The following is a 27,953-nucleotide window of genomic DNA, read 5'->3' on the forward strand; positions in this document are numbered from 1 at the left end:
AGATGTGTCCCTTCCTCCCACCAAGTACAGCATAATTAATTCAACAGCTAAGGAAGTGCAAACTGTTGGTTAGTAAAGCTGATTTCTGTCACAGCTTAAAGATCAAAACAGAAACCTGGGGAGGAGGGGGGAAACACAGGACATGCAAACTCTTCTGAGGCCCCAAACTACAGCCCAATAACCCTGGAAACAAGCAATGGGATATTATCAAACAGCGCTGGCCCTAGCAAAAGCATGAGATGGATCAAGTTTCTCTTTGGCTCCTCCAATCCCCGCCCCCACCCCTGCACCTCCCACCAGCACTCCTCACCTTCCTTCTAGGCACTGTTCCTGTGTCCATGCCACCAGGAGCCGAGACCTGCTCTTACAAGCAGCCTGACGAATCGTATCGATTTGGTTATTACGGCACTCACAGGTTATTTGCATTTTAATGGAGTCTTCTGGAAATCAGGCCTAAGGGCGTGAAACTTAATGAAAAAATTTCTGTTGAGATTGTAAATTCTTTGAGCTGCACAAGCCTCATAATACTCAATACTCTCCTAAGTAGCCAACTGATAAGGTTATTCCCGTTTCCTTAGCTGCCTGATGAATGGACCCTGTTTCTTGCTGCTCCTAAGACGCCCCACTGCAAAGCCTATCAGAGCTCCATCTGCCAGATCTCCTGTTGAGTACTTAAAAAAAATTTTTTTAACGTTTATTTTTGAGAGAGACAGTGCGTGAGCAGGGGAGGGGCAGAGAAAGAGGGAGATACAGAACCTCAAGCAGGCTCCAGGCTGTCTGCACAGAGCCTGACGCGTGGCTCAAACGCAAGGACTGTGAGATCACGACCTGAGCCGAAGTCGGACACTTAACCGCCTGAGCCACCCAGGTGCCCCTCTTGCTGAGTACTTTTGCAGTGAGGGTAGACATTGTTTGAGAGTGACTTCAGCTGGCCCTTAACCCCTGTGTTCTCTTGGCTCCTTTCCATAGTTCCTTCTGGATTCCTGTCTTCCCCACCTCCACTCTCTACAAAGGCTTGTAGTAGATGCTTGAGACAGTTTGCTGCAATTCAGTGCTAGATTCTCCATGTACAGATAATTTCAAATTAGCAGTATTCTCTGTCTAGTTATGCTAAAGGTAGGAGTTGGGTGCGGCTTCACTTGCTCTTCTTGATTTGTATACTTAATTGCAGAATGAAGGGAAAGGTGAAGATTTAGGTAGACATCATTATCCTAGGGCCACCTGGAAATAAACTCTCTGGTTTTGTCTTAAAATATGTTTCATTTCCATTCTTGAAAGTATTCTTGCTGAGTTTAAATTCTGGCTTAGCAGTTAGTTTCTTTCAGCCCTTTGAAGATACCCCCCCTTTTTCTGATTTCCATTATTTTTATTCCGAGGTATGCTATCAGTTATGCTACCAATTGTCTTCTGTATTCAAGATTGTATTCCCCTTTTCTTTAATTCCCAGCATTTTCACTACGTGGCATCCAGATATAGGCTTCTTTATATTTCTGTTGTTTGGGATTTACTAAACCACTTGAATCTGTAATTTGGTGTTCATCTTGGAAAATTCTCAGAGATTCTCTTCAAATACCACTTCTGCCCTACCCTCTCTCTCCTCCTTCTGGGACTCCAGATAAACATAAAATTTTCTCACTGAACCCAGTAGGTCCCTTAGTTTCTTGTGCTTATTTTCCAAATACTGTCTCCTTGCTTCAGAAGTTCCGATGATTTCTCCTGACCTGTATTTGTTTCAAAATATGTCAAACATAAGGCTCTGTGCATCGGCTGCTCCTTCCTAAGTAGATAAACACTCCCAAGGCAAAGTAGCCTCAAATGTTGATCTCTCCCCTCTAGACTTTCTTCTAGATTTTGGTCCACTAATAACTGACTATACTGTTAACACTTTGTTTTTTGTAAGAGGTTTTCTTCTCTTTTGTCTAGAGTCTACTTTTCTTCAGCAGGAAGGCTAATCACCTCGTCTACCATACCCAGCATCAGAGTCTGCAATGTGGTTATTTTCAATAGTTCAGTAGGCATGATCTTCCTTTCTCCCAGGATATTAAAGAATTCTCCAAATTTGTAACTGGGTGTCAGACATGACATATTTACAGACAAAATTTGTTTGCTCATGTAAACATGGCCACCAAGGACTACTGGAACAAAGCCTTGTACTTCATGTTTGGAAACAAGGCTTTCTCAGGAAACTAGTTTGTCCTGCTATAATTAATATGGTTAGCATTCATTTTAAATAAAAACTATATGATGTCCTCAGAATTAAAAAAAGGCATCTAATAAATCTATACAGTGAATAGCATGTCTTTATTCTATTTACATTTGTTATAAATATAATACATTTTTGAAAAGCTTATTTTTAATTAACTTGAGATTCATATTTTAAACAGATCAACTCAAATGTTAAAGTTACATAATAAAGAATATGATAATTTAAATGACAAAAAATCTCATATTGTGAAATAGTGCACCCTATACTGAGATGAATGAGGAAAAAAAAGTCAAACTCCTTTCAAAACTATATTCAAAGCATCAGAAAAAATTTTTTTCTTTTTACAAAGTTATGTATAAGCCATAGGAACCACCAGATACTGAAGTATGAAGACTCTATAACCAAAGTTCAAAATGTATTTTAGAGAATTGTGTGAAGCAACACAGGAAAATCCGTATTTAACACTCTATAGAACTTCACAGTAAAGCTGGAATTTATAGACTAATGGCTTAACAGGAGTATCACCAACAAGGCCTTTCCTTCCTCAAAATCATCTGGTAATATTCATATACCATCAATATGTTGTAACAGCAGACTTAGACACTGGTTTTTAAGACAGGGCTTAATAAGGTGCGTGGCTATGTTGAAATTCCGTATTATGAGCATGTAAATTATTACCAGGGTTTAAAGAAATACAAAAAAAGAATATGAGTATTCTCAGTCCAACGTGCTTTGCATCATCAACAGATTGACAAGTCGAAAGTATTTTGCAGTGACCCGACACCAACCTCCATAAACAAGTTAGGTATAACAAATACTGCTGTTAAAACCCATTCAGTAAAATAAAACTGATTCTTGTGGATTTCAGTACAAATTTGCAAGTCATCACACATTATTGATGATGATCAGGGCAGGCATGGAGTTCTGCTGACTCGTTTCAAACACTGTAACTTGGTCCGATAACTTGGCAAATACCCTAGGTGTTCCAAGGTTATAAACACCTGTATGGACAAAGCATGCCTTCAGCTGCAAACTGTGAATCTCCTGGCTTTTAAGCTGAAGTTTATATTGTGTTTGTCCAAGCCATGTAAATGATCCATGGATTTCCAATGCTTCTGGACTATGTGGGAGAAGGAAAATGGTAAGTTGAAGGGTTTTATAAAAATTTTCCCCAAGTCTCAGTAACACATCCCTTTCATCTAGCAATTCTACTTCTAGAAACTTTTTCATGAAGCCAACTGTTTCTTAATAACAACAATGAAAACAGCTAGTATTACTATTGCTCTAATAGTCAACATTTATTAATAGTTACTATGTTGTAGGCACAAGCATTATTGCATTTAATGCTCACAACAGCAGGTGGGAAATAATGGAACCTGATTTCAAACCTCAGCTTTTAACCAATTGGTTATCTGTACCTAAAAAAAAAATCATATACAGGAATGCTTATAATACTGAAACCATTTATAATGCTGAAAAATGGAACCCAGTATCTACCAATAAGGCACTAATTTATGACACACATAATCATACATAGGACATGTCTGGATTCCATACAGCTGCCCCAGATCCTATTTGGAGTGTTTATACAGTAGTAATCCATTCACGTTTCATATTACTTTTCCAAAAATCCAAAAATTTCTGAATTCCAAAAAGCATCTAGCCTTGAGGTATCAGATATGGAAGTATGTACCTGTATTTTTGGGTATTATTTTACAATCATACACGCACACAAAAAAAAACCTTAAAAACACTTCTATCACAAACTTGCTGATATTCAATTTTAGAGTTTTTTATCACCAACAAACTTTTCTGAAAAATTCTGTCTCCAATCAAAACAATTCGCTGCTTTTGGAAACTGCTTGTTATTTTATCACTATTGTAATGCTGAGACAACCCTCTGTAAGTCTTCTGTAACATTTCTGTAAAACCAAACACCCAGGGCACGCCTGAATAAACTTTCTCTATCCACATTAGGTAATTATATCCATAATTAAATTGTTCTCAAATCAATCTTAAGCCACAAAACAATCTTGCACTAAATACATCTTTACCTTGTTGTTTTATGCCGAAGATCAACTATTACATCAACATCAGCCTTAGAACAATTGGAAAGTAAAAGGGTGACTGGTACTAAACAAAGGCTGTGGAAGAAAAATGAGAAAGGTTAAGCTGTGTATTTTCTTTTTTAAATCAGCTATCTTGAAAATAACACTTAAGAATACCTAACAATCTCCTTAAAACTAATTAGATTCAAGTAGGGAAAATAACTGAGTTCCAAAATCACTCCAGACAAATTATTTGTGTATATAAGAAAAACCTGTTACTACAATACTTGCATACTAAATCCCAGAATATATACATCCACAAAACCATCTTATTTCCATTTATTATAGCTACTACTAAAAAAAAAAACAAAAAACAAAAAAACAAAACAAAAAAAAACACCCAAGTGTTTCTAAGTGGTTATTTCTCAAAGTGAAAAACAAAGTAAAACTCAGATCAATGAAGAAAAAAATAAATCATGAAAATGCCAACAACTAATCCTGTTCTCTTTATGTTTCTTGAAATTTACTTTATTTTGGGAACTTGGACTAGATTGACATTTGCTTTTCTACCAAATTTGCATAAAAGCCATTGTGTTACAGAGAATATGAAAGTTCTTTCTATAGAACAAATTATGAGGAAAGCCTTTTTAAGTGGACACATTTTCTCAGGTAACCCAGTTTCTCCTATCACTTTAGAATTAATAAATTACTAAAGCATTACTAAGCACAGAAAGGACAGGCAGTGACAGAAGAGGATATATGAATAGACTGGTGTATGTTCAGATCAAGAATATAATAAATGGACATAACCTGGGCACAAATGAAGCCTGCTTACATACTAGTATTAATATTTTATTCTATAAACACAAAGAATAAAGAGATAGTAAAAACTAGGTGTGCCTGGGTGGCTCAGTTGGTTAAGTGTCCAACTCTTTTTTTTTTTAATGTTTATTTATTTTTTAGAGAGACAAATGCAGAATGCAAGTGGGCTGGGGTTGGGGCAGAGAGAGAGGGAGGCACAGAATCCGAAGCAGGCTCCAGGCTCCGAGCTGTCAGCACAGAACCTGATGCGGGGCTCGAACTCATGAGCTGTGAGATCATGACCTGAGTTGAAGTCGGACGCTCAACCGACTGAGCCACCCAGGCGCCCCAAGTGTCCAACTCTTGAGTTCGGCTCGGGTCATGATCTCATGGTCTTTCTCATGCAGAGCCTGCTTCGAATTCTCTCTCTCCTCTCTCTCTCTGCCCCTCTCCCTGCTCCCTTTCTCTCAAAATTAATTAAAAAAAAAAAACAAAACACTTTATACTAATAGTCTTTGAAAAATGCTAATCTGATGAGGCACAAACAGTCCCTAGAGACCAAACTGCTGACAACTATCCCCCCACCACCAAATTTAGCATTAATAAAAGCATACTACAGTTTGACTAAGGTTCAAATATCTACTCAATAATTCTGTACCTCAGTTTTCTCAACTGCAAACTAGGAACAATAATTGTACCTACCTCTTGGGTTTGTTATGATTAGGTGAGATCAAATATGCTAAGTGCTGAGAATAATGCTCAAAAGCTCCATAAACAATGTCTAATGTGACTTCTTATTTTGAAAACTACGGCAGCTAAACCCAGTGTTTCACCTCTGTTATCTCTGGTCAAATATTCTTCCTCATATTCTTGTTCCTGTATGATCCGTGTGCTACTGACATAACCAAACCTCCTGCTGTCGCGTTCCCTCCCACATTTCTATGTTACATTAAGAACACTCCCCCAGACCCTTAATCTCTATGTTTCTATATCTTGCTTTAACTGAAATTTGGCTGAATACACGGCTTCCTCTACAGTCCTCTCAACATTAGATGCTGTGTTTCTTCCAACAGCTTCCATATCTCGGGTCAGAATGTATCATTAATGTAGTTCTCAATGCCACTTCTTGATGATTTCTTCCTCCTACCCCTTCTGTCAAAACATCCATTTTTTGGTCATATTACTCCATGGTTTTTAATCTTTTTTTATGTCCTCATACTAAAATACTAAAACCAAAAATAGTAACTCAGTACAGCAGATTCTTTGGGGGAGGGAGAAAGGATGAGTATTTTGAAATATCTGAGGTAAAGATGAGGGAACCATCTGCTTGACCTCCCACCTCCCATTCATCTTACACGTCTGGGAAGCAAAGGCATACCACCTACGTGAGAGACACTGCTCGAAGGCTTCTCTTCCAGATCATATATTGGCTTCAGTTAAAAGCTTCAGCAGGAATTTGCTTTCTTCTTTTCAATCCTGACAACTTTACTAAGTAGATAACTCATTCAACACCTTCCCAAATTCATACCACCTCCATAACCATCAGTACTATCTATTCAAAACTCATCCATCTACCTTCCTTAACCATACTGTAATTTTTTTTTTAGTCACCTAAAATAGCTACCTCTGAAATAATACTGTCACTCCACTCTCTGACAACCATCTCCCATTTCTCCAGCTCTCTCACTCAAGTACACTTCTATTCTTAGTTTTGTAAGGATGACCAACCACTCTGGCCCTCTACATCAGTGCTTCTCCAGTGCTTCTCCATCTTGGTGGCTGCGGTGTAACTATAATTACTGTTTAGCCATTATTTGCTCCCCTCACTTCATTATTTACTCCCCTAGCCATTATTTACTTCCCACTGTGGGACTAGGAGTCATTCTTGTTGATGTGAAGGTGAGGCTAATTGGCCAATGGAATATTAATGTCTTTGACGCAAACAAAAGCCTTAAATATGCTATCTCAGTATAACTCACCTTTGTACTCCAGAGATATGCCATAAGAAGAACATATCCAAGTAGCTGCTGCCCATTGCACTGAGCCCAAAATATATGTGGTGCAGACATGAACCCAACCAACCACAGCTTGAAGGTGAGCTGCAGCCAAACGGTAAGCTGATCTGCGGATCCATGAGTATAAGAATGCCTTAGAAGCAACTAAATTCTGGAGTGGTTTGTTGTGAAGCGTTTCTGTGGCAACAGTGATGGATACAGGTACATGCTGGTATCATCTGAGGACATTTAAATTATACAGATGCCTGGGTCCTACTCCCAGAGATTCTGATTTAACTGGCACTGGAATCTTTAAAAATTCCCCAGGTAATTCTAATGGGCAGCAAGGGCTGGAAAAAACTGCCACATTTCATCCTTATCTAGCCTGCCTTGTTTTCACATACTTTGTGTACAGTTTTAATTCTGTGATGTTTTATTTTTAACCCACCACTCTACTCTAGTTTGATCAAACCTGCCCTGCTTCACATAATTCCATGCTAGATTCCCAGATTCTATGATGCTTTTTAACTCCAATTGAATCATGTGGACAATTCCTAAATATCCTTACCTCTAAAGCACAGCCAAGGTTTTAACTGCTACGGTTAAAAAAAAAAACACCATGGAATCTAAGATATGAAGCAGGATAGGTCTGATAAAGTAGAACAATGGGTTACAATGAAACATCGGGGCGGGGGGGGGGGGGTCTGGATGGCTCAGTCATTAAGTGTCGGACTCTTGGTTTTGACTCAGGTCATGATCTCACAGTTCATGAGTTCAGGCCCTGCATCAGGCTTTGCACTGACAGCGTGGAGCCTGCTTGGGATTCTCTCCCTCTCTCCCTCTCCCTTTTTGTCCCTTCTCCTCTCTCTCAAAAATAAGTAAATAAACATTAAAAAAAAAAAAAAAAAAAGAAACATCAGGGAATCCAAATTTCCCATGAAAGTACATGAAGTCATGACAGATTGATAGGGATAAAACATACCATCTTCCCCCTCAACTACAGCTGCATATTAGAGCAACATTAAGACCTGGACAAAAAGAATTTTATAAATAATTTAAATGGTTAAAATTTTTAAAAATCTGACAACAGTGGTGGTAAAGATATGACGCAAAGGGAACTGCTGGTGAGTTGTACAAGATGGTCAAACTATTTGGAAAAATTCCTAGATAAGTATGCAAAAATAAGGGGGGCTGGGCAAGTTCACATAAACCGAGAGATTATACACAAGATTATTCACAGCAGAATTCAAAATAGCTCAAATATGAAAATAATCCCAAAGTCCATCAAGAGAGTAAATTATTCCAGTGTGTTCAAACATATTCATATGGCAATGAAAATGCTATAGCTTCATGCAGTGGCTGACAATTACTAACATAATATTAAATGAAAGCAGCTGGACATAAAAAGAAGATACTCTGTATAATTCCACTTATATAATAAAGTTCAAAAAATGCCCCATGAAAATCAAAATTAGAGATGCATATAAACTTAGTTGGGAAAATTATAAAAAGAAGCAAATAAATGACTACCAATATGGGGGGGGGCAGGGTAGTGACTGTGAGGGAGTACCAGTGGGCTTCTGTGATGCTAGCAATATTTTATTTCTTGAATACAGGTAGTTTGGTTATTTGGGTGTTAATTTTGTGGGGGGCGGGGAGGAAATGACTGTAGTCACTCATTGTCAGATCCAATAAGTAACCTTTTCATCCTTTTACTATTTGACATTTTTGCAGCATTTTAAACAGTTAACCCATTTCTCTCTCACTGAACTTTTGAGATATCACTTTCTCATTGATCTTTTCTTCCTAATTACTTCTCAACCAGTCTTTTTCATGGATTTCTTTTTCCTTAGCTTTTCTCTCAGATGTCATTGTTCTGCAGGTCACTTTTCTTTTTGTTCTATCCCACCTCATCCCCACCCCTACCCAGGGTGACTTCACCAAAATTCATACCTTCAATTTTCACTTATAGACTGATTCTAATAGACTTCTCTCCATGTTTTTATACCTGCAAGCCAGCAACTTTTTGAAGTGTCATCTGATTTAGGACTTTTTATTTACAGAACCTTAAGTTTATATAATCAACCTACTTACCAAAATTGCAAATACAGATGCCCCTTGAACAATACAGGGGTTAGGGGTACCAACCCCCACATGATTGGAAATCATATACACCTTCTGACTACCTTAACACTTAACTACTAATAGCCTACTGTTGGCCCAAAGCCTTACCAATAAACTGTCGATTAATGCATATTTTGTATGGTATATGAATTATATACTATATTCTTATAATAAAAGAAACTGAAGAAAAGAAAATATTAAGAAAACCCTTAAGAGAAAACACATTTACAATAAAAAAGATCATGTATAAGTAGACCCACATAGTTTGAACTTCATTGTTCAACTGAACTGAACATCATTCCCCAAGAAGTTTGGCACTTAGTAAATCTTAAGTAAATGATGCTATTAAAACTTGAACTGTTTGATGAGTCTATACTATAGTCATTTCTTACAATTAATTTGTGTCCAACACAAAAACAACATATTTTTTCCTTGTTTTTGACTTAGTGATAAACTTGCCCACCAGAAACTTTTGGCAATTGAGGTGTCTAAGGCAAATAGCCATTTCTAACCACAGGTGCAACATACAGTAATCAGAGTAAAGGGTAAAATATTTAAGAGCACTTTACAGATACTCAATATTATTCTAAATTTCTTCATCAATATTTGGGTTAATGCTATCGTTTAAATAAATAAGAGTCTCTGCGTGGGTGTGCACACGTAGAAAAATTTTAACAAAAATAAGCCTCAGACCTTTTTTGATGAAATGGATGATTAAATGATTCTGGATAGTGAAGACTCGTTTTAATGAGATTAGAAAGCTGCTCTACTGACGGTCTTAAAGGAACTGTAGTGTTTTCTGGCCTGAAAAATTTTAATAGTTCCATTTCTGGTGGTTCCTGAGAAAAGAAAAAAATATACATATGACAATAAAAACACTGTCTTGTTAAAATATAGCATAAACAAAAGTAGTTAAAAACAGCTGAGATAAGGGAAAGCATGAACAATACTTTCTGCTGTTATTTAAACCAATAGAATCATCTGCGATATAATCTAGGATAAAGAATTTAGACTCAGGGGCGCCTGGGTGGCTCAGTCGGTTAAGTGTGTGATTCTTGATCTCAGCTCAGGCCATGATCTCGCAGTTTGTGAGTTGGAGCCCCATGTCAGGCTCTGCATGGACAGTGTGGAGCCTGCCTGGGATTCTGTCTCTCCCTCTCTCTGCCCCTCCCCTGCTCATGCTCTCTCCCTTTCTCTCTCAAAATAAATAAATAAACTTAAAAAAAAAAAAAAAAGAATCTAGGATCAGAATCATTTATTCATTCCTTATTTATTATATGCTGGAGTTAGACTTGAATTCCAACAATTTCACATATTAGCTCTGTGATCTTGGATAAGGCATTTAATATCTTAAGACTTAATTTCCTCATTTATAAAAAAGTCTCATAATAATTTCAAAATCTGTTGTGGGTCCCATCTAGTAAAATTCCTTATTACTTAGTACTTAAGCTACAGACATTCAATTGTATAGCATCTGTTTTAATAAAGAACTAAAGTTGCCTTAAAATTTCATTTTGAAAATAGACTGCTGTGTTTTATAGATTGTAATCCTTCATCTCTATTAACTGAAGGTTAACATACATGTAAAAGTCTCAATATAGCCAATGTCAGGCATACTGTAAACATTTCAATATCATTATCATCTAAATGAAAAAAGAGAGTATTGTTCCCTTATAAAAATAGTGGTTCCCACTATAAAAATAGTGGTATTTTTTTCTTAACCATTTTTTCTCCATTTCCCTTTACCATCCAGGAAAATTTTGATTTTTAATTTCTTGCTAGCCTAGCTGGACATTGATCTGCACCAGGGATTGGCAAACTACAGCCCATGGACCAAATTCAGCCTGCCTCCTGGGTTTTTTTTTTGTTGTTTGTTTTTTGGAAAGAAAGTTTTATTGACCCATAGCCATATCCATTTGTTTACATACTGTCTTATGGTTGCTTCTGGACTTCACCAACAGAGATGAGTAATTAAGACAAAGACCTTCTGGCCAGTAAAGCCTAAAATATTACCTACCATCTGCTTATTCTTGGAAAAAGTTTGCTGATCCCTGATCTATATAGCTGTAAAAGCAAGACCTAAATTTGCTTTTGATTTATAAGTCAGAGAAAAGTGACTAGAGGTTTACTCTGGAAGAAAGAAGAGAACGGAAGCAGAATTTCTGGGGTGCTGGTTATGTTCTATTTCTTTATCTGGGTCCTGGTTATACTGGAGTATTCTTCAATTTGTGAAATTCAATGAGCTATTCAACTGTTCTGTATTTATCTTACACTTCAATTGAAAGTTAAATGTATTTTTTAATATATTCCAATCATCAAAAAATAAGCTATTATTTGAGACTTCTAAGTTATACTAAATAAATTTCTATATGCCACTTATTAGGAGGAAAATACATGAACAACAGCCATGAAAAGGAGACCAAAGGCCCAAGCTAATTTACTAACAGAATATTTAAAAGGTTTCCCCCCTCCCAGCTTTAGAGTAGCAAAAAGTATTTTCACAATCAGCACTAAATATTTGTGCAGCAGTTTGATAATAAGGATCTGATTCTACCTTATGACATTTCTACCACAAGACAGACAAGGTGTAAAGAATTATTATCCTGGTTTTACAAGTGAGTAGTAAGCTAAAGTTCATTAAGTTATGCAAGTAATTTATACTAGATCATCAATCTGAAAGTTTTTGGGCTCCAAATCTATTATTCACAGTATGATGAAACCGCTTTATGTCCCAAGCTCAGTTAACCATATAAAGAGAATATAAAATATTTCAAAAGTGAAATACAGAGAAATAAAAAGGATATGCTATTCATGGTACATAAAATGAAAATATCACTTTTTTTGTAAATGTTTATTTATTTTTGAGAGAGAGAGAGAGAGAGAGAGAGAGCGAGCAGGGGAGGGGCAGAAAGAGAGGGGGACAGAGGATCTGAAATGGGCTCTGCATTAACAGCACAGAGTCTGATGTGGGGCTCAAACTCAGGAACTGAGAGATCATGACCTGAGACAAAGTCTGATGTTTAACTGACTGAACCACCCACGGGCCCCAAGAATACAAATATATTTTATATAAATCACTTCTGGGGTACCTGGGTAGCTCAGTCAGTTGAGCATCTGACTTCAGCTCAGGTCATGATCTCACGGTCTGTGAGTTCAAGCCCCGCATCGGGCTCTGTGCTGACAGCTCAGAGCCTGGAGCCTGCTTTAGATTTGTGTCTCCCTCTCTCTCTGCCCCTCCCCCACTCATGCTCTCTCTCTCTCTCTCTCTCTCTCTCTCTCTCTCTATCAAAAATAAACAAACATTAAAAAAATTTTTTTTTAAATCACTTCTTCCTTTTCTAAATACTTATTCTGCCTATGTTTGAGATATTCTAGATTATCAAAAGTTTGTAACATAAGACAACCAAAACTTAGGACTTCAAAGGGGAAAAAACAATTTTCTTATATTAAGAAATAGATCCAGGGTTAAATTTGATATCTTCATTAAACCTAATGGAATATTACCATTAGTAATCATCAAAGTAAAAACTGATTCAAGTTGTAGAACAACCAGTAGATGCTAAAACTAGTGGAACTAGGTTTAACAAGAAATCAGACATTTACATAGGCCCAAATTATTTCTCCACAAATTACTTATTAGAAACAACAGTAACTTTACTGTAGAGAAATAAGGTGGACCTTATCAGTGTGACCCATCACTGATAATGAAACAAATTAATATCAAGAGCTTTCTGATTAATTCACTGGCAGGGACATAACATCACTTCTGTAGTATCCCTGCCAAAAATGTATAACCTTAATCTAGTCCTGAGGAAACAAGAAAAAACCGAAGAGGTATTATTTTACATTAAAATAACTTGCCCATGCTCTTCAAAGATATCATATGACACAGGACAAATGAAGGCTCAGAAACTGTCCCAAATTAAAGGAGACTAGAGAAACAGGACAAGTAAATGCAATGTATGATTTTGGACTGGATCCTGGTAAGAAAACACAAACTGTTACAAGGATAAAATGGAGAACTCTGATGGCATTTGAATATGGACTATACAGGAGTACTGCATCAATGTTAAACTTCATGAATTTAATAATGGTTTTTGTGATTATTTGAGAGATTATTCTTTTTTTTTTATGATTTGGGAGAGGATTTTTGTTTTTAAATGTTTATTTTTGAGAGACAGAGAGAGACAGAGTGCAAGCAGGGGAGGGCAGAGAGAGAAGGAGACACAGAATCCGAAGCAGGCTCCAGGCTCTGAGCTGTCGGCACAGAGCCTGATGCGGGGCTCAAACCCACCATCCGATCCGTGAGATCATGACCTGAGCTGAAGTCGGACACTTAACTGACTGAGTCACCCAGGCACCCCTATTTAAGAGATTATTCTTATTCATTGCAATCCTCAATGAAGTAAATAGGGGCAGAGGAGAAGGATGTCTGCAAATTTACTTGAGAGTAATTACTTAAGAATAATTAAGAAAAAAATCAATGTGTACATAAACAGAGGAAGAATGATAAAGCAAAGAAGGTAAAATGCTAACCACTGGTGAACCTTGGTAAAAGGTGTAAGAGAGTCACTCTTTACACAATTCTTGCAGCTTTTCTGCAAGTTTGAAAATTATTTCAAAATAAGTTTTCAAAAATAATGTAAGAAAGCTTGAAATTAAGATTCATTATTTAGAAATGCAATACAAGGTCATGGTTCAAATTACTGGAAATTTTGTTCATATATACAAGAACTTTTTGTTAAGATGAAATAGTATTTTATGAGAAATGAGAAAACATATTAAATACTATTCCCAGCTGCTGCACAACTCCAGGGGCCTTTACATTTCACGATATGCCTCCTCTGGAGTTCTGCAGTGGCAAGGGCATGTTTCCCTTCCTCTCAAGCAAATCAATTCTTTTTGTAACTATGAATTCTAGATTCAATACAGAATATTAGGAAACCTCAAGATCACAAGTGTATCTAATACTCTTACAAGATGCTAATGAATTTTATTTATGTTCATTTCTCATTCTAATTAGTCGTCTGCCACCAACCCCTCACTCAAATCTCAATATAAAAGCCTGCATATACCAGCAGATCCCTTTAAAAACCCAAAAACCAACCAAACAAAAAACCCCAAGTTCACAAGAAGACCCAAAGCAAACATTACTATTACCTGTTTCTGAGGACATGAAAAGGCTTCTTTTCCTATAGTGCGAAGAATAACATGATGCTGACCTTCCAAAATTAGCTGCTTACTATCTTCCACTACATAAGCCTAAGACATACAAAGCACAAAAATGTTACCTTGCTTGGCAATACCTCAAAAGTAATGAATGCAATTATTTGATGGAAGGTAGAAATATCATGGCTGTTTATCAATTATCAACACGATGGCTGTGTCAGCATTTCTACTTTTATTTACTCATTCAATAAATAAAGAATCTGTCAAAATCTGTTTGCCTCAGTATAATACAGTTGGGCCTGGATATTTGAAGGATACATCTTAAAATCTTTTTTCAGTTTTCTCTAGATCTCTTAAGAAACTAGCGCTATAACACAAGTCTTTTTGTGATTGAACTACCAAAATACAGACAAAACGTACATGCTTCTGAAATGCCACAGGGTTTATCACCTAGAAGAACATAATCGTGAAAACAGTCATAAATCTTGTAAGTGGAAATGTCACACACTTGGAGATATCTTAAACATAAGTACATATACTAAAAAAAAAAAAAAAAAAAAGGCCAATTTCATCTATATCAAAACACTGGTTCCAGCATATAACTCATCTCCCTCTTGAACCACTTCTGTCCCAGAGAAAATATAATACGTAAATGGCTCTGATACGCTGTTATTGCCACATTATGCAAATACAAAGGTTTAAAAATTTTTTAACAAGCCCAATTTTTTTACTATTAGATTCAACAGATACAAAATTTCTCAGCCAAAATGCTACAGAAGTTTCTAAATGTTTATGTTCAATTTTTGTACTCATTTTACCATGACCAGTGACAGCATGTCATCTGCAGACCAACTTGGGAGTAGTGCACTAAGGCACTGGACAGCCCAGGACCTGCTCGTGTGAACTAACACATAACCCAAAATGCTGGACTTAAACACCTGACGCGGTGGACCTTTGAGAGGTTGAATACAAGGTTCTGAGACATGTCACGTTTTTTCCAATGGTCTCATGGGATCGAACAAAAATCACCCCTAGCCATGTCGAATTCTATAAATAACATTCTCCTTTCTGCACAAAGGCTTCGCTTTTTAAAACAAACATTTATGCTTAGTTAAAACTGCTGAGTTTTTCTGTGCCTCTTTTCCAATTGTTTTTCGCAAAGATGTTGTCTGAGCTCGGTTTTTTCCTGAATTATATTTTATTAAAAGAGTCCTAGGCATCCTGTGTTTCCTCCTCCACAGCTTAAATGACTTTTCAAATTTCATTTCATTCAGTGTGTCATTTCTGCATTATCTAGAGACCTCACTGGGAACTCTACCACTTTCTCAAATGAGTATGTGATAAACACAAATACGAGCCACTACCAACTTCATATCCCATTCTTCATTCTATTCCAATTTCCATTTTCTAGCCAAGGAGCATCACAATCTTAGTTTTCTTCTTCATGTGATCAGCAGTACTACTAGTAGTGGAATTTTATTCCGGGCTGTTTTTTAAAAGGTAACACTTTCACCCCCAGCCAAAGTTACTGTGGACTTAACAATGAATACAGAGTACAGATTACTCAAAATCTTGTCTCAGTAATATTACAAACTGTTACACGGCAGGAAATCTGTGGAGTGACAGCCACATACGCCACGGTTATAGTATATATTTAATGACTGGTTGGTTTACATTAAGAGGAAAATACTGCTAAGCCTGAAAATAGAATCCTCTTGATTCTAAGCCCCAAGAACATCTGATTTCAAGCTAAAAATGTGTAACCGACCTTTTAAATATTAAACATCTATAGTCAACAAAAGTACCAATTTGTTTAAGCAGTTTTATTAAAACTCATGCAAAAAATAAAAAATAAAAAACTTATGCCAGCTTAGTTTCAAGAAAGTTTATTTAAAAATGTGTGATTTAGTAAAAATAATAGTCTAGAATATCTGAACCAATTTAAAAATACATATATTGATCATCTACTATGAAAATACCTCTATGTGAGAGAGCTCTTGTATCAGACAACACAAAATGAAACCCTTCCACATAGTTCAGGTGAATATCCTTAGGCAAGATCCTTAATTTCACTGTAGAATTGTTTTTTAAAAAGTAATATATAATTTTATTATATATTCTATGTAATGTATACAATTTATATACAATTATAAATTTCTAAGATACAGAGGGTACACTGTGCGAAACAAACCTGCTCTGTATAACAGGTAACTCTAAGGAAGACTAATGCCTAAGCAATCTCATTTTGCTCTGTCATGTGTGGATCTTATTTGGATATGATTTTTTTAAAATTAAAATATTTTAAAATAATCTGGAAAAAACAAAAACAGACCAACAAATAGATCATAATTAAGAATTACTGTTAATTTGGTTGGATGAAATAACAATATTTTGGAGATGTTAAAGAAAGTCTTCATCTGCTAGAATACAGAGCATTTACACGTAAAATATTATGTCACTAAAAAAAAAAATACTATAGCAAATAATAAAGGAAAGTAAAAATAAAAGAAAACAAAGGAGAGGGGCTAATGGAATAGATGAAAGATGAATAGCAACAAATTAGTGACTATGGAGTCTGAGTAATGGGTACCTGAAGGTTCACAGTGCTATTTTTTTCCATTTTCAGTTTCTGAAAATGCCAATAATAAAGAATTTAATAATAACAGTTGTTTTCATTAACAAATCTATAATATTCTCAGTACCACTTAGAAGTAACAATAACAAAGAAGAAAGCTATCTAATTTGAATTCTTTAAGTAAAAAAGTCATTATAGAACTACTAAATAAAATTATAAAACAACTTTAATATTGAAACTAAAAATTTAAGCAGAAAAAATGCAAATACCAGCTTACATTTGTTCTTTAGCTTAAGGCTCAAGTATCTGTAAGCAAGGCTTGCTGAAATAATTTAGTAACACATACCTTCCATAATACGACAATATTCAAATCCACCTCACTGCACTTCTGAATCAATCTCACAGCATCCTCTAATGACTGTTTTTCAGTATGCACGGACGGCTGGGCTTGTGGTTTCTTTAATTCAGAAGATAAGCTTCGATAAAAGAAGTCTGCACATGGACTTGCTGAACTTATTATCTGTCAAAAGAAAGTCACTTATCTACATAAATGTTTTCAATTAAATACACCCTACCAAAATTTATATTTCTCTATATGTTTCTGTATAACCAAAACGCTTATTAAAAAATTTCTTGTCAATCTGTCAATAGAGGGAGGCTGTAAAACACACTAAAACATTTAAACACCTAAAATATTTGGTATAAATTACCCTGAATCTTAAAGCTGTTACCTCAAAATAATTAATCTACACTGCCATGACATTAGGTTTGGCCTTCCAAGTATCCAGGGAAGATGATGGGTAGCTCTAAGAAAATGAATAAAAAATAAATTATTGAAAAGTAATATTTTTTGTACTATTAAAATAACAGAAATAGTTCTCATTCGAATACTTAGAATACTAGACAACATCTAGTGAAACAGAATGCAAACTGAGTAATTGGTCTTAATGTGGCTCTTCTACTTGAAGGAAGAGAAGATGAGCAAAGAATTTTTTAAAAACTTCTTAATGGAATCAGAAGTACAGGATTTCCTTTAATGGGATATTATGTTTCACAGTAAACTGTCTACACTTAGGATTCCCTTCATTATAGGCTATATTATATAGATGCTAAGTTTCAAGTTAATTATTAAATATTAATAAATATACACATTTTCCCTTTAAGAATAAACTATTTTCTGGTAAACAATTGTCCCCATAGTTCTCTCATTAATCTGTAGTGCTTGGGGAGTTCTATTTACTCAACCGGATTCATCAAAAGGGAAAATGTCCTTTTTTGTTTTTACTTTCTTCAGTACTCCTATACAAAATTATTTGCTAATATATACAATAAAAATTATACACGTAATATGATTTAAGGGTCTTGATTATGTCTCTAGGGATTTTAAATTTAAAAAAGAAGTGAAAAGGACAAACAACTGAAATCATGAAACCTAAATTCAGTCATTCAGGAGGCATGGCATTGCTAAAAGTATACTTGTTTTGGAATTACTGGGCTTTTGGTACTCTGAGATATTTCTAAATAACTGCTTCTTCAAATAGTCAAAAGATAGCCACAAAGAGTGAGTCAGATGAAGGCCAATGATAAGAGAAATACAAAAGCATAAGAATGTCTGGAATTATCAAATCAAAAAACACAAAGAAGAAACAATAACACAAACAGTAACGTTGGTAACAGTACCAGGGCATGCCTACGTGGAAGTTTACACCCTTGGTCCAGCATTTCTCAAAGCAAATCACCACATCACCTCGTCAGATTATATGCAGAGCTGGCTGAAAATGCATATTCCTGGGGTTAAGCTTCCAACTCTCTGATTTCAGCTTGGGTCATGATCTCACAGTTTGTGAGTTCTAGCCCCACATCGGACTCTGTGCTGACAGTGTGGAACCTGCTTAGGATTCTCTCTCTCTCCCTCTCTGCCCCTCCCCGACTCACATTGTCCCGGTCTCTGTGCCTCTCTCAAAATACATAAATAGGAAGGGAGGGAGGGAAGGAAAAAATGCATATTCCCAAACTCCCCCCAAGACATAACGAATCAAAGTTTTGGAGGCAGGAAAGCAAAATTTTCATTTTTACAAAATTCTCAGATCAAAAATAGGTTCTGAAAAAAAAAAACTAATAACCTTAACATCATCTAGGAGCTTACAGTAATTTAGTATACATATTTTTTATTAAGTAAACTATGCCCCATGCAGGGCACGAACGCACAACCCCCAAATCAAGAGTCACATGTTCTACCAAATGTGCCAACCAGATGCTCCAGCTTATAGCAATTTAGAATCTCAGGTCCCACCCTAGTCCCACTGAAATAGAATTTGCATTTAACAAGAGCCCCACATGTTGTGAAAGTTTGAAAACCTACTCTAAGTGATTCTTACAAATAATTAACTTGAAATACTACTGTTTTGGAAAATACATTTAAAACTACAAAAGAGCTTATTATTTTGGTCTCAGAACCATATGATACACCAAAATCCAGAGAATTATCATCTTTATGTTCCACTGTAACCACTTTCCCTAATAAATTGGTTCCCTTGTATAATCTGGTTTCTTTCTTTAATACCAAGGTTTATACTTTTTTCCTGTGATACCCTCAAAAGAAAGTTAGTTTTGAATAACTAACTAAAATGGCATAATCCACATAGTATTTCTGGTCTGTTTTAGAGCATGAAGGGAAGCTGCAAAACCCAACAATGTTGACATATTCACCCACTAAAGATTTTGAGGATTACTAAAGCAATAGTTTTGCCAAAATAGATATTCCAGAACTGTGACTTTGATCCAGAAGATCAAATGCTATTGTGCTTATTTTCATACCTGTTCATTTCCAAAGATGATATCTGCAAAGGTGTATTTTTCTGAGGACTGTGTGGCAACTAAAAAACAGGGGAAAACAAGCTAATCATATCGCTGGCATGAAATATAAAATACCATTAAGAAAGTCTGAAAATAAAATGAATTTACCTTCTTTTTCCTTACATCGTATTGCCTTGAAGCAAAATTTTCCCTTCTCCCTGCTGGCAAGTTTGGCATCTAGAAAGAAAAGAAAGAAAAAATTTCAGAGATCCTTCTCAGCTTCTGACATGGTAAAACCTAATTTATTATTCAGACTTCCTTAACAATACTGGAAAATAATTCATAATTATAAATAATGTTTAATGAAAAACATCTTTGTTTTCATGTCAATAAAGCAAATTTCACTCAGCCCATAAAAAGGATGAAATTCAACTTTCTTGAAATACATGGTCACACATGTGCTTGTGTGTGTGTGTGTGTGTGAATAAATAATACTCATTTTATATTTATGTGTGTTTGTGTGTGTGTGTGTGTGTGTGTGTGTGTGTGTGTGAAATTACAGATAAAAGTTTACAAGATCCAAACCTGGGAACCAGGGAGCCCACAACCCACCATTCTATCATTTCTTCATCTCCTTTCAGTATTTTTTCATATGTATGACTTACATCAATGTTGCTATATGCACATACTGTGCTATGATGCATTTCCCTGCTATTACAGACACTTTTAAAATGTTAATAAATTTTAGTGACTAAAAAATAGTCTGAGTTATAATTTACATTAAAGCCACACTGAATTTCTCCCTATTAAACACAACTTTGTGATTAACTGCCCTGCTCTCAGTATACAGATTTTCCTATGTTTTGAATTAATTCCTTTGTACAAATTCCAAAAATAAGGATTACTGAAAGGCTAAGTATGAGTTTAAATATTTTTATAGCTTCTGAAATAATACTGTACAATTTTTCTCCAGAAAGAGCAAATATTTTGTCAGCTTCCCTCCACTCTTAAAAGCATTGGCATTCTCATATTACTACCAGGATAACTGACAGAAATATCCTGGAAAACAATCTGTCAATATATATCACAAGTATGTATATCCTTTTAAGTGTTATATGGGTATAAAGTCAGTCACTACAGAGGTATGGTTATACACAGAAAAAACAGCCTACCAATGGCAAAGGACACAGAAAGAACCTTCCACATTCTAGTCTATATGTTTCTGTACTGTTTGAAATTTTGAAAGTGATCATCTACTCAGGCACTGATTTTCCAATTGAATAAAGAAAATGCAAATAGAAATATGTGGAAGGGAATAAAAAGATGGGAAAGAACAGATTAAGATAGGTAATTTGATTCACAGTCACTTGAACTAATGAAAACACAACTTAATGCTTAAAAAAGTTAATTATAAAAAAGGTACCAACAATCTTCTGATATTACAGTACTATTCTGAAAAAAATCAAGCAATGAAGATTTGAAAATTTACTATGAAAAGGAAAATAAAGCACAAACCTTTGTTTTCAGAGAGATTTACAGATTTCTGGAATTTCCAGTGTTTGCTACTACTCGATACTTGTACTATATGGAATTCCTTAACACCTGCTTCACTCTATCAAAAAGAAATAAGAGTCATTTAAGATTTAGGGGCATGAACTTAGAATATTCTAATGTAAATAATATTCTGACTCTGCTACCAAAGTAAGTATTAATTAACATAAGATTAAATTTTTATTTTAAAATAAATAATATACATTTCGGAATGCTTACATTATTTAAATCCCTCCTTAAACTTACTTAGAGAAGTCAACATTTTATATGAGAACTGTATTTAACTATGATGTACTCCCACTGGAGTATTCAGTCATTAGAACCTATCATAATGAGTTACTGATAGTATTTAATCAAACAGTATTTGTTGTCAATTTTTAATCAAAACTGTAGTATTTTTTTTATTCCTTCTCATCTTTCTGAGATATCTCATTGTCATTAAGGCAAAAATAAACAAAAATTGAACAAATCAGAATCTCCATACACAGCCAATGCACATAAAGTTAATCTGTATACAATTTTTCATTTACCTGGAAAAGAGCTAATTTGAAATTATTACAATTTTCTTACTTTTACAAATGTTATTTTCTTTAAAGATCACCAAAGTATTAAGCACATAAATCCTAAATATCCTAAAAAGCAACCTTACAAATTTATGAAGCTAAAACAAAGGACATTACAGAATTCATTACAGAATAAGCAACACCATGTAAGTATCTGAACTGAATCAATTTGATGCTAAGATGCTATCTTATTATTATTAAGTAGGCTTCACACCCAGAGTGGAGTGCAATGCAGGGCTCGAACTCACAACCCTGAGACCAAGACCTGAGCTGAGATCATGGCCTTACCAACTGAGCCACCCAGGTGCCCCACTAACATGTTATTTTAATAATGAGATCACATTTCCTTCTTTAATACTCATTTTTATATTTAGAGTATATAAATAAACAGGAATGATAAAATGCTTGAAATGCTTTATATAAGGAAAATGGTACCCTCAGAAATATGTAAGTGACGATTATCAAGTTAATAATACTGAATGGAAAATCCTAATACAGAACTTTGTAAATTTAATTACATCAACAGATTCTGAATGGTGAGACTAGAAAGCACTCTATCAGATCTCTTTTGGGTTTAATTACTCACGTATAGGGCTACCTTTCATATGATACATACCATATTAATGCCACCAGGTCATTTTATTTGAAGAGACTTAAAATCACAAAGCTAATAGAAAATTAAGACGTTTTCACACTGTTGTATATGAATATTCCTAAATTCCTAGCTTATGCTATCTTGTGAAAAAAGAATCCTTTACTAAAAATAAAGGAAACACTTCCACTATAATTAAAAATAAAATTTAGTTTTAAACCAACTTACAGTATTGGTATTTTCCACATCCACAAAGACTAACATATTGCCCCCTCTGCCCTCCTCATCTTCAAGAGAATTACTTCTGCAGACAGTGGCCCGTACATTCAAAGATCGGCTGGTACAAATGACTGCAGTGTGTCTTAATATTCTGTGACTGAAGAAATAAAACATAGCAAGTTTAATGTAAGAACCTCTCCATGTGTTATGATTCTCTAATTCCAAATAAAGCTTTTAAAACCTAATTGCTCTCAGGACCACTTATACTCAGAAAACAAAACAAAAACAGAATAATAAAGTAAAATTATGTAGTGTAACTTCCGTTCAATTCTTCTCAGTTCAGAAGGAAACTAATAGTCACCTTGACTCTAGGCATGTCTGCTTACCAAACTCAGCAGTCTAGCACAGGAAAATAATTTTCATGCAGCCATGTCCTCATTATGCTTCTTCTCTGACAGTGGTTCCAAAGTAACTGATCCTCTATCAAGTAAACTTCAAACTTTAACTTGGCATTCAAAGCCCTCCACAATACAGCTATTTACATTTCCATGTTAATTCCCCGTTACTTTTTTTTTTTAATGTTGCCTCCTAAATTTTTTTTTAAATGTTTCACATTTACTTATTTTTGAGACAGAGAGAGACAGAGTGTGAGTGGGGGAGGGGCAGAGAGAGAGGGAGACACAGAATCCAAAGCAGGATCCAGGTTGTGAGCTGTTAGCACATAGCCCAACGCAGGGCTAGAACTCACGAACTGTGAGATCATGGCCTGAGCCGAAGTCAGATGCTTAACTGACTGAGCCACCCAGGCGCCCCATAATTTTTTTTTTTTTAAAGTACAACTGAAATATAATATCCTATTAGTTTCAGGGATAAATCATAGTGATTCAGTATTTTTATATATTATGAAATGATCCCTTTGATAAATCTAGTGACCACCTATCATACAAAGCTATTACAATATTACTGACTATATTCCCTACACTGTACATTGCATCCTCATGACTTCTTTTATAATTGAAAATTTGTACCTCTTAATCCCCTTCACCTATTTCGCCTACTCCACCAACTCCTCCCTACTCTGGTAACCAACAGCTTCTTTCTTCTATGAGTCTGTTTCTGTTTTTTTTGGATTCCACATACAGGTGAAATAATGTAGTCTGTCTTATTTTACATAGCATAATACCCGTCCAGGTCTCCACCCATGTAATCACAAATGGCAAGATTTCATTCCTCTTTATGGCTGAGTAACGTTCCTCTGAGTGTGTTTGTGTACACATGCGCATTGCACATCTTTATCCTTATCAACAGGACACCTAGGTTGCCTCCACAACTTGGCTAATATTATAAATAATACAGCAGTGAACAAAGGAATGTATGTATCTCTTTGGATTGGTGATTTTGTTTTCTGCAGGTAAATACCAGAATTGAAATTGCTTTATATGGTAGTTCCATTTTAATTTTTTGAGAAACTTCCATACTGTTTTTCTAAGTGGCTGTACCAATTCACATATCCACTAACAGTGTATATGTGGTTTCCTTTTTCTCCACATCCTCACCAATATATATTACTTTGTGTCTTTGATAACAGCCAATCTGACAAGTGTGAAGTAATAGCTCATTGTGGTTTTGATGTGCATTTCCTTGATTAGTGATGCTGAGCATCTTCTCTTGTGCCTGTTGGCCATCGGTAGGTCTTTGGAAAAATGTCTACTTAGATCCCCTGCCCATTTTTAAATTGGGATTTTTTTTCTTTTTTAAATTTTTTTTAAAGTTTATTTATTTTGAGTAAGTGGGGGAGGGGCAGAGAGAAAGGGAGAGAGAATCCCAAGCAGGCTCTGTACCATCAGTGAGGAGCCCAACGTGGGGCTCGAACTCACAAACTGCAAATTCATAACCTGAGCCAAAACCAAGAGTTGACACTTAACCGACTGAGCCAACCAGGCGCCCCTAAATTGGGGTGTTCTTAATATTAATTGTGTAAGTTATTTATATTTTTGGATATTAACCCCTTGTTGGATATATGATCTGCAAATACTTTGTCCCATTCAGTAGGATGCCTTTTTGTATTGCTGATGGTTTCTTTGTGCAAAAGCTTTCTAGTTTGATGTGATCCCATTTGTTTTCGCTTTTGCTGCCCTTGCCTGAAAACACTGGTCCAAAAGAATATTGCTAAGATCAGTATCAAAGAGCTCACTGCCTATGTTTTCTTCTAGGAGTTTTATGGTTTAAAATCTTGCATTCAAGTCTTTACTCCATTGTGAATTATCTTTGTTTATGGTGTAAGGTAATGGTCCAGGTTCATTCTTTTATATGCAGTTGTCCCATTTTCCCAACGTCATTTATTGAAGAAACTATCTTCTCCATTGTATATTCTTGCCTCCCTGGTCAAGATTAATTGACCACATATGCATGCATTTATTTCTGGGTTTTCTATCGTGTTCCACTGATGTGTGTCTATTTTCGTCCCAGTATCATACTGTATTGATTACTATAGCTTTGTAGTACAGTTTGAAATCAGGTAGCATGACAGTTCCAGCTTTATTCTTCTTTCTCCAGAATGCTTTGGCTATTTGGGGTCTTTTGTGGTTCAACACAAATTTTAGGATTCTTTGTTCTCATTCTGTAAAAAATGCCAATCGTATTCTGATGGGGCTTGAACTGAATCTGTCGATTGCTTTGGGAAGTATGAACATATTAACAATATTAATTCTTCCAATCCATGAACACAGTGTATCTTTCCATTTATTTATGTCATCTTCAATTTCTTTCATCAATGTCTTACAGTTTTCACAGTACAGGTCTTTTATCTCCTTGGTTAAATTTATTCCTAGGTATTTTATTCTTTTTTACGCAACTGTAAATAGGACTGGTTTCTTAACTTCTTTTTCTGATAGTTCATTATTAGCATCTAGAAATGCAATCAATCTCTGTATGCTAATTTTGGATCCTACGACTTTACTGAATTCATTACTTCTAACAATTTTCCCTTCTTTTACACATATTTTACACTGCGACCAAACTAACTATATTCAGTTTATATTTCCTAATTTGCAAATCTTCATTCATATATACAGCCACTCCCTGGAACACCCACTACTCTCTTGCCTATCCCCCTTGATACCCAAATTTTGAAATCTTTACTTTCCTTGGAAGGTCATTTCACCACTACTATATTCTACAAAGCCTTCTCTGACTGCCTTGGCCAGAGTATGCTCTATTGTACTCTGAAGGAGAATATTATTGAGTATCTAATATGTCCCCATTATAAATACTGTATCATTTTGTCCTCAGAAGTCTTAGATATTTTAGATATTCCATTAATAAATGGAGTAATACAATTATTCCTAGTTAATTTTATAAAAATGACAGCAGCATTATCACAAATAAAATAACCTGTTGTTTAATGATTTATAGGCCACAGACCCTTGTGAGTGCCAAGGTAAATTTCTTCAGTGACCCTTATTATAATACCACTCTAATCATCTGTTCTGCAAATATATATTTTCCCCCCATACATTCCCAGGAGTCAGAAGAGGGCACAGGGAAAAGGAAAGGTAAAACGAAGTAATTTTCTTGAAACAGGATGACTATCGACAGGTTGTTTTCACATACAAATGGTACCTGTGAACTTCATTATTATGTGGTAACTTTGGCCGTGGTACTTGGTCGAATCAAAGAATCATGAAGTTAACAGACAGAAGCCACTAAGAAGATTATAGTAGCCTAATTTTTTTTCACTTTTGGCTACTTAGAACTTAGATTAGGGACAAACTCAATTATAAACATCATGCATAATACAGAAGGGGGTAATTTTTTAAATAAACAATGACAGATGTTAACAAATATCAAAATGTTTATTTGAATTTGTGCACATACATTAAACACAGAGCTTAAATCAAGAAAGTTTTATAATACTCACCGGATCTTAGGCTGCTTTTTAACACTTTCATAGTAAAACAAAAAGTTAATTTCATGGACACCTTCTTCATCTGGCCCACGTAACCACATTGGTAGCTGGACTGAAGCTCCAGGTAGAAGAACAGTGTCAGGAAGGGGAACAGGAATCACCTCTGGCTGACTCCCTATGCCAATGCCAAAGTCTACAGAGGAAGCCGATGATATGAGTGCCGTACACACAGCGGTAGAGTCTGTCGCAACAGTCTTGTAAGCACTACAGTTCTCAGAAGCTGAAGGACTCAGTGGTGTTAGAACAGCTGTGTTACCACCAAAAGTAAAGAACTCTGGACGTTTAGAAACAACCTTCAATCCAGTAAGAGGACTTTTGCTGACATTGACAAACTCTACATATGCTTTTCGGATTTCTCCACAGAGGAGCCCTGTAGGGAAATGTATAAAGAATACCTGCATTGGAGGGAAAAAATATTATTATATTGTCTGTTAAAAATTCCGAACCTCTAATGAATAATAAGTTGTTATATTTCTTTATAAAGAGAATTTCATTAATTCTCTTTGATATCTCCCTGAATATGTGGCAATTAACAATACCATTTTAGAAAATGTTATTCAACAGCAGATGTCAGAGGTATGAATTAAAGACAAAACATCAGTGACAAGTGAGTATCAGCAAAACTCTGACGACTGTGTAGGCTACGGGTAAGAGAAGTTATAAGAAATTTAACATAGCTATGTGAATTAAATAACTGTCAGTTGAAAAGCCCTTATCAATGTCAACTTGAAAACTAGCTCAACTATTTATTTACACAACAAGATGAAAAGATACCCCATAAGTCTTAAATGGGAGGAATGTACAGATCCATGATTCCATATCCATAATTTTAAAACCAAAAAGCTCCAAATGACCTCAAACGTTTAGTAACTCACATGGGAACAAATCCCGATCTAACAGAGGCTTTTTATACCCTTTCCCATTTAGTGTGATAGTCCTATGGTTCAGTCACACAATATTAATTTGCTTGATTTCCAGATGCTACCACAAACCCAACAGGGGTTACATAACACTTTATATAAAAAACCACACACACACACACACAACACACACACACACACACACACACACACACAATTTCTAAAAATTAAAGGAGAAAAAAATTTCCAACACACATCCGGCCTCAGGATTTCAGATAAGGGAATGTGAACCTGTATTACAGAGGTAGAAATATGGGCTACCAACCATCTAGTAAGTTATCTGCATTTCCCCTTAAGTCAGGAGCCTGGGTGGCTGGGCATTTGACTCTTGCTTTCTCCTCAGGTCATGGTATCATGGTTTGTTAGTTTGAGCCCCATATAGGCTCTGTACTGGCAGTGCAGAGTCTGCTTGGGATTCTCTCTCCCCC

At 35.5% G+C, this 27,953-nt stretch overlaps 1 protein-coding gene across 4 annotated transcripts in view; it reads right to left on the reverse strand.

Annotated features, from left to right (window-relative positions):
• Positions 1 to 2,282: 2,282 nt before the first annotated feature.
• The window catches only part of TRAPPC8 (trafficking protein particle complex subunit 8), an 81,943-nt gene continuing 56,272 nt past the window's right edge, over positions 2,283 to 27,953 (reverse strand). For all 4 annotated transcript variants that reach the window (XM_027068705.2, XM_027068707.2, XM_027068704.2 and 1 more), the window contains 10 exons: positions 26,558 to 27,000; positions 22,648 to 22,795; positions 21,229 to 21,325; positions 19,882 to 19,950; positions 19,735 to 19,793; positions 17,264 to 17,437; positions 14,334 to 14,435; positions 9,867 to 10,012; positions 4,261 to 4,350; positions 2,283 to 3,326 (listed from right to left, as the gene is read on the reverse strand). In XM_027068705.2, coding sequence (XP_026924506.1) covers positions 3,092 to 3,326; positions 4,261 to 4,350; positions 9,867 to 10,012; positions 14,334 to 14,435; positions 17,264 to 17,437; positions 19,735 to 19,793; positions 19,882 to 19,950; positions 21,229 to 21,325; positions 22,648 to 22,795; positions 26,558 to 27,000 — 1,563 coding nt within the window. In that variant the 3' untranslated portion in view covers positions 2,283 to 3,091. The remainder of the gene's footprint in view (positions 3,327 to 4,260; positions 4,351 to 9,866; positions 10,013 to 14,333; positions 14,436 to 17,263; positions 17,438 to 19,734; positions 19,794 to 19,881; positions 19,951 to 21,228; positions 21,326 to 22,647; positions 22,796 to 26,557; positions 27,001 to 27,953) is intronic.

This window comes from Acinonyx jubatus, chromosome D3 (assembly GCF_027475565.1).
Source record: "Acinonyx jubatus isolate Ajub_Pintada_27869175 chromosome D3, VMU_Ajub_asm_v1.0, whole genome shotgun sequence".
NCBI lineage: Eukaryota > Metazoa > Chordata > Mammalia > Carnivora > Felidae > Acinonyx > Acinonyx jubatus.